Source organism: Oenanthe melanoleuca, chromosome Z (genome assembly GCF_029582105.1).
Source record: "Oenanthe melanoleuca isolate GR-GAL-2019-014 chromosome Z, OMel1.0, whole genome shotgun sequence".
Taxonomy (NCBI): Eukaryota; Metazoa; Chordata; class Aves; order Passeriformes; family Muscicapidae; genus Oenanthe; species Oenanthe melanoleuca.
In genome coordinates this window covers 48,990,328-49,006,979 of record NC_079362.1, presented here as the reverse complement: position 1 = coordinate 49,006,979, position 16,652 = coordinate 48,990,328, and the positions used below count along the sequence as shown (strand labels likewise).

General features: G+C 39.7%; 1 protein-coding gene across 1 annotated transcript in view; it reads right to left on the bottom strand.

The window, feature by feature from the left end:
* GLDC (glycine decarboxylase) overlaps positions 1-15,473 on the bottom strand; it is a 40,628-nt gene extending 25,155 nt beyond the window's left edge. The window contains exons 1-4 of the mRNA XM_056514895.1: positions 15,237-15,473; positions 15,069-15,147; positions 5,097-5,232; positions 980-1,144 (exon numbers count right to left, since the gene is read on the bottom strand). Of these exons, the coding sequence (XP_056370870.1) occupies positions 980-1,144; positions 5,097-5,232; positions 15,069-15,147; positions 15,237-15,443 (587 nt within the window). The 5' untranslated portion in view covers positions 15,444-15,473. The remainder of the gene's footprint in view (positions 1-979; positions 1,145-5,096; positions 5,233-15,068; positions 15,148-15,236) is intronic.
* Positions 15,474-16,652: the final 1,179 nt, after the last annotated feature.

The following is a 16,652-nucleotide window of genomic DNA, read 5'->3' as shown; positions in this document are numbered from 1 at the left end:
TAATATAGGGATTAGCTCTTTATTGGACTGCTTAGCTTTAAAAGACTTTGTAACTAGCTAAATTCATCTCCATTTTACTTGCTTTTAGCTGGTAGCTAGAAGTGTTGCAGAACTCTCTGTACTTTAATAAACAACCAAGTCTGAACATGAGAAAATTTGTCTCCTTCATGTTTTTAATCCTGACTCCAGGTGAAGGCAGAAGAAAACAAAGACAAGCCACTAATTAGGTGGCTCAGTTAACCCATTACATTCCACCTCTCTCTCACCCACCTCATTCAGCCCATAATTTTTGGTTTCTCTTTTGAGATTTAAGGGAGACCCACCGCTGTCCCATCCCAAGCCAGCCACTCAACTGTAGAAAGTCATCAGGCTGGTCAAACATGACTTCTCCCTGTCTTAATTCATGCTCATAACTCCTTATCCCCTCCTTGTCCTTCACTTGTCTGGAAATGGTTTCCAGGGCTAGCAGTTCCACAACCATTGAGGGATCAAGGTGAGGCTGTCTGGCTGGTAGTTCCCTGCATCTTCATTCCTCCCTTCCTGGAGACAAGTGTGTTGTTTGCTTTGCTCCACTGCTGAGGCACCTCTCCCAGTCACTGTGGTTGATCAGAGACAATCAAGGGTGACTGGTGATACTCATATTGGTATTGGGAGGCTCCCTCAGCAGGGAGCCTGTGTAAATCCAGTTGGCTTAAGTGTTCTCCAGCCTGACCTTCCTCCAACAGGTCGAGTCCTCCTTCCTCTAGAATTTCTCCTATGTCCTTAGTTTTCTGAAAGCCTTAAATGTCTGAGTCAAACATTTGCATCAACAATAGGAACCTCACTGGGGGCATGGCAACATGGATTCTAATTGTTCAGTGAACTGCTCACAGTAAGAAGACCACAGTCAACTTCAACCCATTGCCTTCACACAGACAGATGCCTTCAAATTCCAAAATTACTTCCTGCTATGATTTAAACATACATTTAAACACAGTACCTGTGACATAATTGCATTGCTTCTGCAGCAGCTGTCCCTTCATCCAGCAAAGATGCATTAGCCACATCCATTCCTGTGATATCACACACCATAGTCTGGTAATTTAGGAGGCTCTCCAGCCTGCCCTGGGACACCTCAGGCTGGTAAGGAGTATACTGGGTAACCCTGTAAGAAAACAGTTCTGAGTTTGGGCTTAGGAAAATAAATTTGTAACAAAGTCATGGCCATATATAACTGGATTGTATCACAGAAAAAAATAAATAGTAAAGTGTAATTCATTAACATGGAAATTTGTTAGAATACAATAATTTTTAGATGTTGCAATTTTTATCTTCTAGTGTTGACTTTTTACAGGACAAGAATTCTCTTTCTCCACTTTGAATATAGAAATTACTTTTAAAACAGAGATGTAAAGGCATTACGGAGAAGGGACAGAGTAGATGCTGAGTGTGGAAGAATTAAATCAAGTCACAATATTGAAAGGAGAACATTTTGTGCAATCATATCTAGATAGTGTTACAATTTTTCAATACTGTTTCTTAAGACCTTTACTTGTCAAGTGTTCTCCACCCTTTTAAGAGAAAAGGCACTTGGTATTTCACAGAATCAAGCTCAGAAATATGCAACTTCTTGTGAAATGACAGTTCCCATTTATGTTAGAGGAGGGAAGTCAGACTGATACAAGTTTCATCTGTTGTCATTTGGTGAACAAAACAGTACTGGCAATGTAAGCAACTCCTTGAAAAACACAAGAATCTAAGAGAAACAGTCTATTATAACAGCCCAGAAAACAAAGCAGCATGGGTCCAGGGATGAAAAGCAAAAACAGAGGTCAGTCTCTCCTCTCACTGCTGGAAATTTGTCCTGAACAGTAGTTCAGGACAGACTTTATGCAAGATTGAATTTAGAGTAGCAGCCAGAAAGAAATAAGTGGTAAGTGCAAATACTTGTGGTCTCTGTTTTCTAGTGATGTAAGAAAACAGCATTTTGTTTCCCTAAAAGGGCAGTAGTAAGTCTTAGACTTTTGAAAAATTAAGTGAAGGTATAAACTTTCCAGAAAGATTCAACTATTTGGAAGCTCAAGTCATGTAAAGTCAATAGAAGTAAAAACCAAAGATTTTTAAATAACAAGCTGGAGAACTTGGTATTGAGCAAGATGAGAGAAGCAACAAAATAGTAAGGTGAGATAGTAGGAAAAAAGCCCTGAAGAGAATGCAAAAGCTAAAAGAAGGATGCATTCAATATGTGAACTCAAAGTGTAATATGTAATGCTAATGTATTTACTGTCTAATCAAATTAAACACCTGCTTGAACTATTCACATACACTATTCTGTACAGTAACAGAAAACAACAGCCACATATAGAGTATGTAAATACTGATTATTTCCTCAAAACCTGTAGTTTTTTTCTCATTTTTGGCCAGTTCTAGCACTAAACTAACTATCATCATATGACTGTATAGTTCACAGGTGAGACCATGTCCCAGGCTGCATGCAATTTTGCTAATCCCAACAGTATGGCTTTTTTTTCTCCACAGCAGCTAAACCTAGTGTTCAGTTTGCCAGAAGAACTTTCAGTCTGGGAGTGTTAAGATTTCTTTTCTGTAAGGTCCCCCTGGCCACTCAGTTCTCACCAATATAAACAACTATTCCAAATACCTTTGCACTAGCAATTACTCCTATTGATTAGTAGAAAAAAATCCTCTGTACCTAAAGTTTTACAATTGTGTTTTCTCATTTTATTTCACCTAAGGGCTGTTTGTTATATTTTAACTTGCATAAGGAACTAGAATTAGACCAGCAAGAATTAAAATGTGATTAATTGAAATACATTAGAGAACTCCTGCTCCACATAGCTGAGAAAGTACACTATATTACAAAACAAAATTAATGAAACCTTATGATTTCGATGTTATGGTTTTGAAAGGCAAACACACTTGAACAAAAACAAATCAATTTCAGAAAGATGGGAAAAAATCAAACAAGAAATCTTGAATTCCAGTACTGCCACAGACTACTATGAAGTTTAACAGCTCTACAAATAAAGACAGCTCTTACAATATAATGACTCTATGTAAAACACTCATTTTAAAAAGGGCTTTTTGGCATTTTTAAAGCATCTACATATTTTAATTGATTCTACTTCTCCATAATTTCTCCAAATAAAATATCTGGCTTTAGTCTGTATTCTCTGTTCTGCCTGAATCTATAGTACATGGTAAGTGACTTTTAAAAGTAATTTAAAAGCAAACTCTCTAAATGTAATTACTGCACAGTATGTATGTAGTTATTTTCAGAATGCAACACCTTCATTACATTCTGAGTGCTACTAACAAGTTTAATAATTTGCACTAGAGATGTGAAGACACGTGCAGGCATCCCTAGTACAGGTTTATATTCTTACATATTTAATGTCTGAGGGCAAAGGAATCAAATAAGTTGAACTTTGGGAGACTTTTAGTTGCTCTAGCAAATGCCAAGCAAAGCAAACACAAGTCATGTAAGTGAGACAGAACAGATCAGAAGCAATAAGACTGGGCTTGTAGCATTTCTCTAGGAGCTGCAATGCAGTGTGTCAGCATGAAAAGTGTTACACACTCAGAAGTAAGAAGTCTGATTTCTTAAACAGCTCCCATAAAGCCTGCATAGTTGTTTTATTGCATATGCACACACACATACATACTTTCTCTCCAAGAAACATTTTAGCTTTCACTTTAGCCATCTAACAGTTTTGCTTTCAGCCATCTAGTTTGACTTCACTGGACAGTGCAAGATCAGACTTCTGGACAGACTTTCTCATTCATTTCATTAACTCTACACAAGTTTTTAGGATTGAAAAGTCTGCAGTCCATTTTGTTCCACTTACTTTCTAACTGTTCTTGTTTTTGCTTCTATCAACTGATGATTTGTTTCCTGGTGCTGTACTGAAATATTTAGATTGCATATGTCTCAAAAAGTAAACAAGGATAAGGCCAAATATAACTTTGCATACATGTACTTCATAGATTCCTTGACTTCAAGTGCCGCAACTTTTCCACCAGTGATGCAAATAGAGTCAACAAAGCCAAAAAAAAAAAAATAAGACTTAGATGTCTACAGATATGTAGACCCATTTATGGCAACCCAACATGTAAAAAATACCTAACTTCTAAGTAACAATGACTTTGTGCATTGAGTAATACAATCCTTTGGTTCGTTGAGGAGTTTTTTGTTGTTTGGGCTTTTTAAAATATATATAAAACCTTCAAATACTGATTTTATTGAAATAAAAATTACTCAATAATAAAGATGACAGTTATTTTAATACAGTATAAAAGAAGGACCTGAGTGACTAGTAATAGGGGAACTTGTAAACTAAATGAGAAAATGCAGGGTGAAATTCAGTCTGTTGGGAAGTAAGACTCCACATGAAATTTATCTTTTTCTGTTGTATCATTTCTGAGTCACAGTTCTTTAGAAACTGAAATGTCAGCTGGATGATCAGAACCAAGTACAATATTCTCAGCCTTTTTATAAATGAATTATCATATTATGATGGTTCAATGTCACTGCTGTTCACCAGAGAATTACTTGATCAGATGAGACAAGAACACACTTTATGGATAAACATTCAAATCCTTGAGGATCTCTGGTTTTTAAAAAAAAGATAAAACAAGAAAGAAATACTAAGAGAATAGACTTTACAACTTTCTACTTCCTTAGAAGTTTCTTACTTCCTTATGAGAAAATCATGATCATAGTATTGCGTAGTATTTTACTACCTCCACCCAAATTACATACACCAGTGAAGGAGGGAGCTGCTTTTAATTCAGGCAAAAGTTACAAAAGAAATTCTTTCATTTAGGAGGTAAATCTGCATACTTCCTTAAAGCAAACATGTAATCTTGTGTTAGTTCATAATATATAGGAGCCGTAAAAGAGCCCTAGTGGAATACTTTACATAAAAAAGCATCTCCTAGAGTAAATTTCTAGCTTTAGCATGAAAAATACAGTTCCTATAGAGTAGGAGACACATCACTACCAAATATATAAAAGCCTTAGTAAAAAAAAAAAAAAAGTTTGTGGGACAAATGTATACTTATACATATGAATGTAACAATAAAACATGGTACATTACCATCCAGCATTCTCCAACAAGTTGCGTGCGATGGGCTGAGGCACTGAGCAGTTGTAATAACCCATGCCTATATAGGACCGCCAGATCTCGTTCTTGCTTGCAATATTGTATAGAGTATCAAGGATTTCATTTTCACCTAATTGGAAATAAATTATGTCAGAGTGCTACAGCTACATGTAACAGTAACAGTTTTTAACAGAAACGTCTTCTACCCCAGCATGAAAAATAAAACATTGGTGGTGCAAGTACAAAGAGCAGCAGAATAAAACACAAGTCAAGAATACCAAAAATAAAGCAATAACCTGGTAAAATATTCTAGGAAAGCTTAAATTCTGCCAGAATTCTGGAAAATGCCTGAATAATAAGAGGGTTCCAAAGCATGTGGAAAGAATAGCAAGAGAAACAGCTGTAGGCAGGGGCTTTTTTTGTGCTAATACAATGCACATTCAACCCAGAAGAGACCCATAATGGACGCGAATTAAGAAGTACTTCAGGACACATTTTTTATTAGCTGAATCTTGCAGAGTCTACATTGGTTGAAGCCATTGCCATCCACAGCTGTCATTTGGTGTTTCTATTGGGGCCGTATTTGCACAAACTGGACTTACACCAAGCACCCAGGAATAATTTCTTAGTATCATAGGTAAATCAACTTTATTTTCTTACATTTTTCCTAAATTGCTGATAAAACAGAACAGGTTTTGTTGTGGGGTTTTGTTTTTTTTTATTTTAAAAGTTTGATTTTAGCATGCTTCATCAGATTATTTAAAAAAAAAAAAAAAAAAAAAAAAAAAAAAAAAAAAAAAAAAAGTTTATAAGAGTATTTCTAGTTTAAGACATTCCAGATGAGATTAACTTTCAAATGATTCTGCCAATCTAGTCTGAAGACATAACAAAAGAATGATTTTTAAGTATACAGAATGAAAGCATTTGCACTCCCTCTTTACCCCAACCATAGCTTACTCTTTGGTCTTGCTTCTCAGTGTCCTGAAAGCTGTGCAAAAATCAGAGTCAGCCCATTCCTAGCAGTCAATGAACAATGCTACAAACATCTGCCAAAGAGTAGTATTTTAAAAATATATTAGTAGTTGAGGATGCAGGAAGATGGTCAGTATACTGTCTTAAGATCACACAGAAAGATAGGTCAGGCCAGCCTAACAGACCTGGGTAGAACTGGACACCAGTCCTCCTGGGTGAGGGGAACAGATGTTTTTTTAACTCTCCCTCCAAATCTGACCTTGGAGTTTGCTGTAATGGGACAATTATGCAAAGTTCTGCTCCCTCTGCCCACAGCTTGAACATGACACTTTGTAATATAATGCTACAAATCAGAGAAATAGAATACCTTGGGGCCTGGATGCCTTAAAACCTGTTTTCTTTCTGTAAGTTACTGCAGCCAAAGAGATCAAGTCAGAATAGTTAATTTTCTATAATGTGGTGGCAAATCATTACCTAGGTTTTGAATTAATTTCTAGTGCAATCACAAACAAGGATATTGGAACTTCAGCTCTGATTTCAAAACTTGTTTTTTTCTCTTTGCTCAAGTTGCTACTATTGCATTTCATGCATAAAATTTTTTCCCCCCAAACTCTCCATGTTTTTAATTAATTTCTTCCACAGTCACATTACACACTTGAGTTTTTTACTGATGTTCAGTGCTCATTTCAAAATTCACTTCTTTTCTGCCTTTTATGCAGTGTTACCATTAGATCTAACTTATGGAGACTGATTTCTTAGTTTCAGTAACCTGCAATTTTATTTTTTTCTTTTTCTGGAGACTTATATAACTCAGCAATGTCCAGAGCAAAGTTTCTAAAGCACACTGAAAAACTCCACTCCCCAGCACTCTTCCCACAGAGTTTGCAATAAGACAGAGGGAGTTGTTTGTTTAAGTGAGCTTTAACATTGTAGAGACCTTCCTCTACCACTTGCAAAAAAGTTTGATGAAAGACAGTTTGGTTGCAATTTCAGACAGAGGCTTGTACTCTTGCATAAGTCAAACATCAATGATTTCTTGGAAATGGTAATGAATTTCCTTGTTTAATTCCAAATTGCATTTGAAGGCAGAAGCTGGCTATCATTTAACTTGCTTGCTAGCTCAATGTCACACACAAAAATGCACTGAGTGTGGTTTCTGCAGTAAACACATACCACAAATACTGCACAATGTGACAGATAACTTTCCTTTGTTTGCTCAAATGGGCTTTTCTTCTAGAGTTATTTCTCTGCAATTGTAGCTAACAACTACATGCAGCCACTTAGCTTGTGCTGGAGATCTCCGAAATAAACCTGCATCCAAACTGACTAAAGGCACAAAGCCAAAAGCCTAGTGAGGCTGCAAGCAGCTTAGGTAGAGATTGTGCTTAAGAGTAGAATGCATCTAGAATACCTACACCAAAAGGTTCCAAGACTGCATATATTTTTGATTATCACATTTTAATGTGAAGACAGTTACACAGCTAATTTTAACCAATGTGACAAAATACTGGAGGACACACATCTTCCACTCCTGCTACACCTTACTTACCCTGCTCCTTTGGTCACTACAAGGGCAATGGCAGCAGTATAGCTCAAATATATTATCTCCCACATTTGACATGCCTCTTTGAAGAGACTCCTTACCCTTTGCCTTCTACTGCCTTGAAGTACTTCATCACAGTATGTCTTTAGGAAGACAGCTCATAAATAAAACTGCAGTCCTGGATAAGGGCAGTCAATAGCCCCTGATTTATCTATTAGGCTGGCTTACCTATGACCAAACATAAATCCATGAAGATTTCATTAATTCAGTGTTTACTTTACACTGATACGGGTCTGAATTCGAGTAAGACTGATGAAGATAATGGTGAAAGAAATTAACACAGATGTTGCAGTCCAAAGACCAGAGAGGATGGCAATGCAACAAACCATTCTTACCAGCCAAAGCACCGATAGGAGGGGGTGGAGGAGGTTTTGCTGGGCTCTTAACAGCAGTGGAGATAAGGAGAACTGGGCCCATGAGGACAGCCCAGCAGTAGAGCAGGGTCTCCATCTTTTGAGGTTTCATGTTCTAACTGGGTGAAGCCCTGAGCAACCTGCTCTGACCCCACAGCAGAGCTTTGGGCAGGGGCTGGAGACTGATCTGAGTCTCCACTAGTCCTGTGTCTCTGTCAGAAGCCTTATTACCCACTCTGTCAAGCCTAGCTTTCCACAGTGTATTCCCATAATGTTATTTGTGAAAGGGGTCTATTTATTTATTGATCACTCTGTAAATAACTAATGCTAACACAAAGGCAGATGAAAGTGAAACACAAGAGTGATCTTATGTACGCTTAAAAACTAATTTTCAGATTCATAATGAAGTTGCTATGTTTCCATTTTGGCCCAATACTGTCACCAAACACTGAAAATAAGACTTTTTCTGCCATATAAAATATATAACTTGGAGCATATGTAGTGGAAATGTTGTATTATTCTAAATATTTATTAATTTCTTTAAAACTAATTCATATACAGTACCTAAAAATTTGAATTACATGGTTCAAAAAACACAGCTTAAGATATTTTTTGTTGTGTTACTAATTTCTTTTTAATTCTCCCAGCAATGAGATTAAGAAGCAATATGCAAAATGAGGAAATAAAGCAGAAAGAAAGATGTACTATATTTAAGTAATGGCTGGACTCTGGCCACCCTCACACTCAGCTTTTTTTTCCCAGTGTTCTAAGAAAAAGTGATTGAAATGCCTTTATCATAAACTCATTTTATGGGGTGTAAAATAAAAATTCTTTAAGAACCTCATTCAGAAGAAAAAATTGCCAACTAAGTCACTGCAGTTGATCTTTATTTCTCTCATCAATTCATCAAAAATTAATATCAAAGACAGTACTCAGAATAAGGTCCACTGTTTTTGCTGAACCCATATCTTGTGACTGGAGAAAACTTACTGAGTGTCTGAGAGGTTCTCCAAGGACACTCCCAGATTGCTACATCTACAGGTAGCAAAAGCAGAATATAACACAAGAATAGTAAGAGGGACTGAATTACCAGATAGATCACAAAATGATACACAGTTATTTTTGCTAGTGTTTCTGTAGCTAGCACAGTAGAATTGCCTTGAACTTCTGAGATACCTGCAAAGTATGGTACTAGAGAAGAAGAGTGGAGAAAATACAAAGGGAGGAGTTCCAGTTATACAATTTGAACCATGCAATACAAAAAGGTTACTATTAATCTGATATATTTTTATTTACTTCATATCAGATCTTAAAAAATGTAGCCTCTGAGATCAAGGAAGCAAGATCCTTAGAACAGCTGATAAAAGGGGGACTAATTTATTTCTTTTAATTAAGTAATTATTTCAATCTCTAAAAAAAACAACCAACCAAACAAAAAATCAAAAAGCAGATTATTTTGAAGAAAACTAGTTCCAAAGCTCTGCCAGACACATAGTAATAATGCTAGGACAGCATAAGAAAAGTGCATGTTCCATGTGCTGTGTCCATAACTTTAAGATTTGGGCAGAAAGCCATGGTGCCCTGCCCCTTCCCCCTCCTTTCCCTCAGCCTACCTGTGCTCAGCCAGCCAGCCTGGGCGGCACATGAAACCTCCCCTGCAGCCAAAAGCAGGGGCAGACTGAGTAAAACAAGATGCCTTTCCCTGTTCTGCCCACAAGGGCTGCTGCCTGTGAAAAAGAGAGCAGCAGCCTGAAGGTGCCTGAGGAGCAAAGTGCCCTGGGTGGTAATGCAGATTCTGCACTGTGTGTGGCAGCTCTGGAGGGTTACAATTACCCCTCTCGGGGTAATTTCAGGGAACCCAAAATTACTAAATTAGCTCTAAAAATCTGACTGACATTAGGAGATGATTATAAATTCACTCAGAATTAATTTTTAACTGGCATTTAAAAATATAAAATCCGACTAAAGAAGATTCACTGCAAAAAGAGTTGCTAACTTGGAGACACAAATCATCTTTATAACAATGCAACTGCTTCTGAACAGTATTGCTTCTAATGACATTTACACTGTAGACCCATTTGCATTCTTAATATTTTAGGAACTAATGTTCATAAATTTTAAAATTTGAGAATGTGCCTGGGAATGTTTGAGAAAAAGAAAATTGTGGTGGAGTTCACAGAAGTATTTTTTAATGCAACCTTTTAAAAAGTTCAAATCCTGAACTAAAAAGCAGAAATACAGACATGCACAAGAACTATCCATTATATATAAAGATGGACATACCATGGCAGCATTGCAGGGATTACTATGACTGACATACATAGTAGGTTTGTAGGGATAAAATAAAGAGGATTACTCTTGTATAAGGCAAGAGTTCCTTTACTTCAAGTGGGTCAATCACAACATATGTGCTAAAGCACCTTCAATACCTAAAGAAAAGCTGATTGTTCAAGTTTACTTGCTGTAGTCCAGGGAATAAAGCTCTGTAATACCCACTGATCCCAATTAAGTATTGCACAGATGTCTAGCCTTGTTGTAAATACTGGCTGAACAGAAGTTACATGCCAAAGTTATGTTTTTCCTTAACTATATCTGCAGAGAAATCTGAATGTAAAAAAGCCCCTCTTCCACAATTAGTTGAGGTATAGAACTGAAATTTACTGTGAGCTGAAACCTGACATTTTGCTATTTCATCCTTACTGGAATTCAGTAGCATTTCCAGATGGTTTTACAACAGTCAGCGGGCTCATGGCAAGAGACACTTTTAAAGTTGCCTTCTTTTTTTTTATTTTTTTATTATTAATTTTTTTTTTTCTTCTTTTTTTGGGTCACAAAATGCACATAACTGGTCCTGTCACTTTCCATACCAAAGAAAGGATTTTATTTCAGGAACCTCTTAGCACAAGCTACAGTCCTTCTCTCCTCTATCAGTGATAATGGCAGTACAAGAAAAAACATCTGCCAATACAGACAACATTAATAATTATTTTAAAAGCATTTAGAGTATAGATGCACTTGTACCAGCAAAACTTGGCATTTACCAGATGGGCTAGTCATTTAGACTTAAGAAAAACAGATCATGGAATGATTTAGGTTGAAAAACACCTCCAAGATCATCAACTCCAACTTCTGTCTGATTATCATCTTGTCATGTAAACGCCACTAAATGCCATGTCCAGTTGCTCCTTGAACACCTCCAGGAATGGTGTTCCTTCCTGAACAGTCCATTCCAATGCCTGGCCATCCTTTCAGTGAAGAAATTCTTACTGATGTCCAAGCTGAATCTCCCCTGGCACAGCTGGAGGCCATTTCCTCTTGTCCTGTTCCTTGTTACCTGCTAGAAAAGGCCAAACCCCACCTGGCTACACTGCTCCCACACTACTCCTGTCAGGCAGCTGTAGAGAGCCTGAAATAAAGTCTCCTCTGAGCCTCTTTTCTCCAACCTAAACATCCTCAACTCCCTCAGCTGCTCCTCACAGAACCTGTGCTCCAAACCTTTCATCAGCTTTGTCAACTTCCTCTGGACACCCTCCAGCATCTCAGTGTCTTTCTCACGTGAGGGGACCAAAACAACACACAATTCAAGTTGTTGTCATTTTGGCATCACAAGCTGAGTGCCCAGTACAGGGGGACAATCCCTGCCCTGCTCCTGCTGGCCACACCATTGCTGGAACAGGCCAGGATGCCATTGGCCTTCTTGGCCACCTGGGCACTGCTGGCTCATGTTCAGCTGCTGTCAGCAGCACCCCCAGCTCCTTTTCCTGTGGCAGCTTTGCAGCCACTCTGCCCCAGCCTGTGGCACTGCCTGGGGTTGTTGTGACCCAAGGGCAGGACCCAGCACTGGCCTTGTTGAGCCTCACACCACTGGCCCTGGGCCATGATCCAGCCTGTCCAGATCCCTCTGCAGAGCCTTCCTGCCCTCCAGAAACATCTGGTTAAGTAAAGTTAAAAGACTTTCTCTCTATATATATGTTATGTTCTTCAAGGAGCTAAGGAAGCTTCTTCCACTCAAGAGTAGGTCTACGCTAAAATGTCTAGGAGAGGCAATACAGGTACAAAAAGACGGTGCTTCTACTGTAATCAGAGGTTTTATTTATCATCAATGGAATATGCAATGCCATATAAACAAGCTCTTTAAAACAAGCTCCATCCACAGGAGCCTCTTTTTTTTTTTTTTTTTAACCACTATTGCAAACACACATTTGATTCATTTTCCTTCTTTCACACAACTTGTGAGATTATCAATGGAAGGATCTGTAATCTTTTCTAGTGACACACACTGAATAAAAACTTGAAGGCTATATATCAAATGTACATATCAAATTTACACACCTGAGATGAGGTCTACAGCTAGTAAAGTTTTCCAAAGCACCCAAAGGTAATTGCAGACACCTATGATACACAGACGTGCTTTTTATGGTGGGTGTGTGGTTTTCTTGAGCTGCATGTCTAATTCTATGTGTAAGGACTGACTTCAATGAGACTTCAACATAAGCTCAGCTGTGTTTGTTATTATAAAGGAGTAGCTCTAGCACAGCTCATGTTTTCAGCTGTAAACTCCAATTTGTGGAGTTACTATGATTACATTTTAGGCAAGTGAAAATTCCTGTATTTGCATTACAAATTTTATAAATGCTGAAGTCCATTGAATAATATGTTTTGCATTGCCTTGTTCTGTTCTCTCTTTCCATGTGTGAGTTAGAGATACAGTGAGAGCATTCATGCAAATAAAAACAAATGCTTAAATTGAAATGGAATACAGTTTTCATGACACTTCCCAATTTTAGTATTTCCCTTTAGTAAAAGGTATATGATAGAAATAATGCCCCATCCTCGCATAAGAAATACCACCCTGGAGATTGGAAAGTGTTCTCTCTAACAGTAGATTACAAAGGAACCAAGCTTCACTCAGATTACAATGTCCTGGGTACAAGATGTTCAATGTGACGCACAATTTTAAACTGAGGATTTTTACTTTTCTTTTAAAAGCTGTGGAATTTTCTGCTACCAGTGCGGGGGAAAACTAGTGACAAACAACTACACATTCAATTATAAAAGACAGTCCAACACACTGGCTGCAGAAGAAAAACACAGCTGTGTACAGAAAAGAAAAATTTCAGTACCTCATGCAAGCATCTCTTTTGAAAACTCACTGCTGCATGCTGTGCAATGTGAAACTGCATCACAGTCACATTCTTTCAAAGTTTACTCTAAGGGAACAGGAACAGCATAGCAAGTGGAGCAAAATGCCAGTGAACTAAATACACTGTTAGCTAATGAGGTCCTGTTGCACAGTGAGAACTTGCCTACAATACAACATCAACTAATGCACCTTCATGTAGGAGACATCCACTCAAAATTACTATGAAAATCAGCATGTGAGCACTGCATCAAGATTGTGACTTAGGCTGACATCACCAGGTCAGTTTTCAATAATGTATATGTATTTTAATGCCCACTATCGTATCACTTTTATGTGTGTTTTGGTGACGTAAAATTTTTTAAGAGTATAATATTAATTAATAATAGAAACTAATTATTAAAAAAATTAGAAAGACATAAAAATTCCAAGAAGTAATTGTTAATGGCAAACTGCATTTCTCTCCTTCTACTGACCTAAACAAATAATAAACTAAAAAGTTCTTTTCTTTGAGGTCAGTGAAAATCACTTGTTCGTCAGGGAGTACCTTGATTAAAGCACATTAACCATAGGGAAGTATGCCAAGCAGTACTTTCAGTAGTTATACAGACAGGAGAAGGTTCTTGATTTCTGCCTCTCTGCCCAGCCTCTCCCCATTTAGTAAGATAGAAAGTTACCAACGACTGAAATATCATTGCACTAATAAAACATTTTAGAGGTACAAACTATCAGTCCCTGTTGTATCCCTCCTGGCTAGAATCTGTCTTTTCAGGGTCTAGTTTCCCTGACTGTTCATTGTGGTGCTGCCTCTCATGCGTGATGTCATCTCAGAGTAACCAGATTGAACTGGCCAGGAACCTCACCAAAGCTGCAGGCCTGAAGTTTACACTCAAATTACAGCACACAGATGAGCAATGAGAAATTGCCAGCAAAAGGAATCAAGTTTTCTGCAAATCAGGCGAAGGATTGTGACTCAAAAATGAAGTTAATACTGATGTAAGTGGATTTCATATCTGAATGGCCATTGAGTTTTGTTAGTTTTAGTGTAATTATTTAGCATTGGGGATTTTTAAGTTTTTCTTTCACTTACAGGACTATCAGCATCATGTTCACAGATACACAAAGTACAAAAATATGCTCAAAAATACAGTTATGCAGGTAGAAATTTTGTACTGTTCTTGCTAACGCTTAAAAAAATTAATATCTAAAACCTCACAAAACCACATGAAGTTTTCTACAGCAGTTTGCTGAATTACTGTAGTGCGACAATAGCTGACTCAGATGTTTAGTATTCCTGCAGTTTAGCCATAACCATCAATTAGACAGATTTAAAATTCTGGACATTAGTCTACTGTGTACCCATAATATGGAGACACCGATTTTTCATGATATTAAAAAATGCAGGTTATCATTGGGGTGGGTCGTGGGGGAGGAATAACAAAGAAATCCAGCAGATACATAAGAATCACCAAAGGACAGCGGCCCGTTTGAAGTCCACAATAAGGGGACGGTTTATTAGTCATAGTTTTCCCTCAACGTTAGGCTCGTGGGACAAAGCGAAGTCAATCGAGCACTTGAGCTCCAAACCGGGTTTTCGAGCAGCCCCCATCTGCTACACGTATTTTACTGCCCATTTCCACGAGGAGAGCAATAAAGGCAGCAGCCAAATTACTCTAAGGAGTTGGTCGGAGAAGAATGAAGTGACGGTGATTGTGGTGCTTATTTAAGCCTCGCCCTGCACTTTCGCTTGGCAACGCGATCAGACCGCTACACGTGTCAGCGGGGACACCGGGGGCAGGGGGGCGCACCCCAAGTCCCCCCCACCCCCACGGGCGCTGGAATGGACCGCGGGAGGGCGCGGGGAGCCCGGGACCACAGCGAGCCATGCGGTCACTTACAGACGTGGTCATCCATCCTCAGCGGCCTCCGGAGGCGGATGCTGGCCGGGATGGTTTTGTCCATCAGCTCCTCGACGCTCTGCAAGAAGCGCCCGCACGCCGGGTCAGCCCCCGCGGGGCGGCACAGCCCGCACCGGGACCGTCCGGCCGCGCCGCCCCGCCGCCTACCTGCACCCCGACGGTTCGCAGCATCTCCCGCTTCTCCTGCTCCCGCGGCCCGATGTGCCGCCGCGAGAAGTCATCGTGCCGCGGCAGGAGCTGCTCGATGCACCGCGCCGCCTCCCCGCCGCCCCAGCGCCGCTGCCCCGCCGCCGCCCGCAGGTGCGGCGCCCCGCGGGCCGCCAGCCGCCCCCACCAGCGCCCGCAGCTCTGCATGCCCCCGGCACGGCCCCGCAGCGCCCGCAGCTCCGCTCAGCCCCAGCAGCGCCCGCAGCCCCGCACGCCCCGGCACAGCCCCGCCGCCGCCGGGCGCTCGCACTTGAGCGCGGGGGGCGGCGCGGAGCGGCCCCCAGCGCCCGCGCCAATGGGGCCCGGGGGCGGCGCCGCGCCCGCCCCGCCCGCCGCCACCTGCCCGCCCGCCCCGGCCCTGACCCCCCCGGCCGCGCCGAGCATCCCCCGCCGCGCCGACCCGCCTCTGCCCCCGGCCCGCGGGCACACCCCGGAGGCCATCTTCCCGGGAGGGAGGGTTTTCCTTCACAAAAGCCTTGCTCGGGTAGGAGAAAAAGGTTTCTGTGTTTCCTTAGCAGAGCGTGGACTTGCTTTTCGAGTGGCGAGCTTTAGGATCAGCTGTTCATAGCTGTTACCGGCGCGTGTGTCTGTGCGTGTGAACTTTAACTTTTGGTGATGTTAGTCTTGCGGAGTGGAGAGGTAACTGGAACTTTCTCCCATCTTTCATTTATTTTTCTCTCTGAGGATGATACTAGCATAGTTACAAACTTGTATCTTTATTTGTAGACAGATTCCTGCGTTTCTTCATCTTCCAGAACTAACCCCAGAGTTACCACATTGAGGATATATATTTGAATCAACACTTAAATAAAATAAGAGTGAAAGAAAAAAAAAATCTTTCCAAGATGTTCATTAATTTCATCTTAATTGTATCACAGATCTACTGCCTTCTGAATTTAGTAAGATCACTACTTTGGAATGTAAAAGAAAATTTACTTTGCACCAAAGATCACTGATTCATGCAAGCTCTCCATTCCTGTAGTGAACATGAAATTACTTCTCTGATATAATCTGAGTTATCATATATACTCTGTTATAAAGTAAAAGGCCCTCACAAATGTATGCCAGTATGTATTTGGAGTAATGATTTGAGTCCCTGGTTTCAAAATAAGAGATCCTCAAATTAAGTGAGATGAAGCTTGCTTAAACAGCAAAGCTGTTTCCTGCAAGGGTTTGTGATATAAATCAAATACTGACTTTAACTGATTGCTATTAAAATATAAATGTGGTGCTTTTCTCCTCTAGATATATATATTGCTTCTTCACAAATATGATAGTAGCATGAAGGAAATTAAAACTGTGCTATGGATTTTATCTTGAAATCACATGAATGAAATAGAAATATTAAAAAATAAC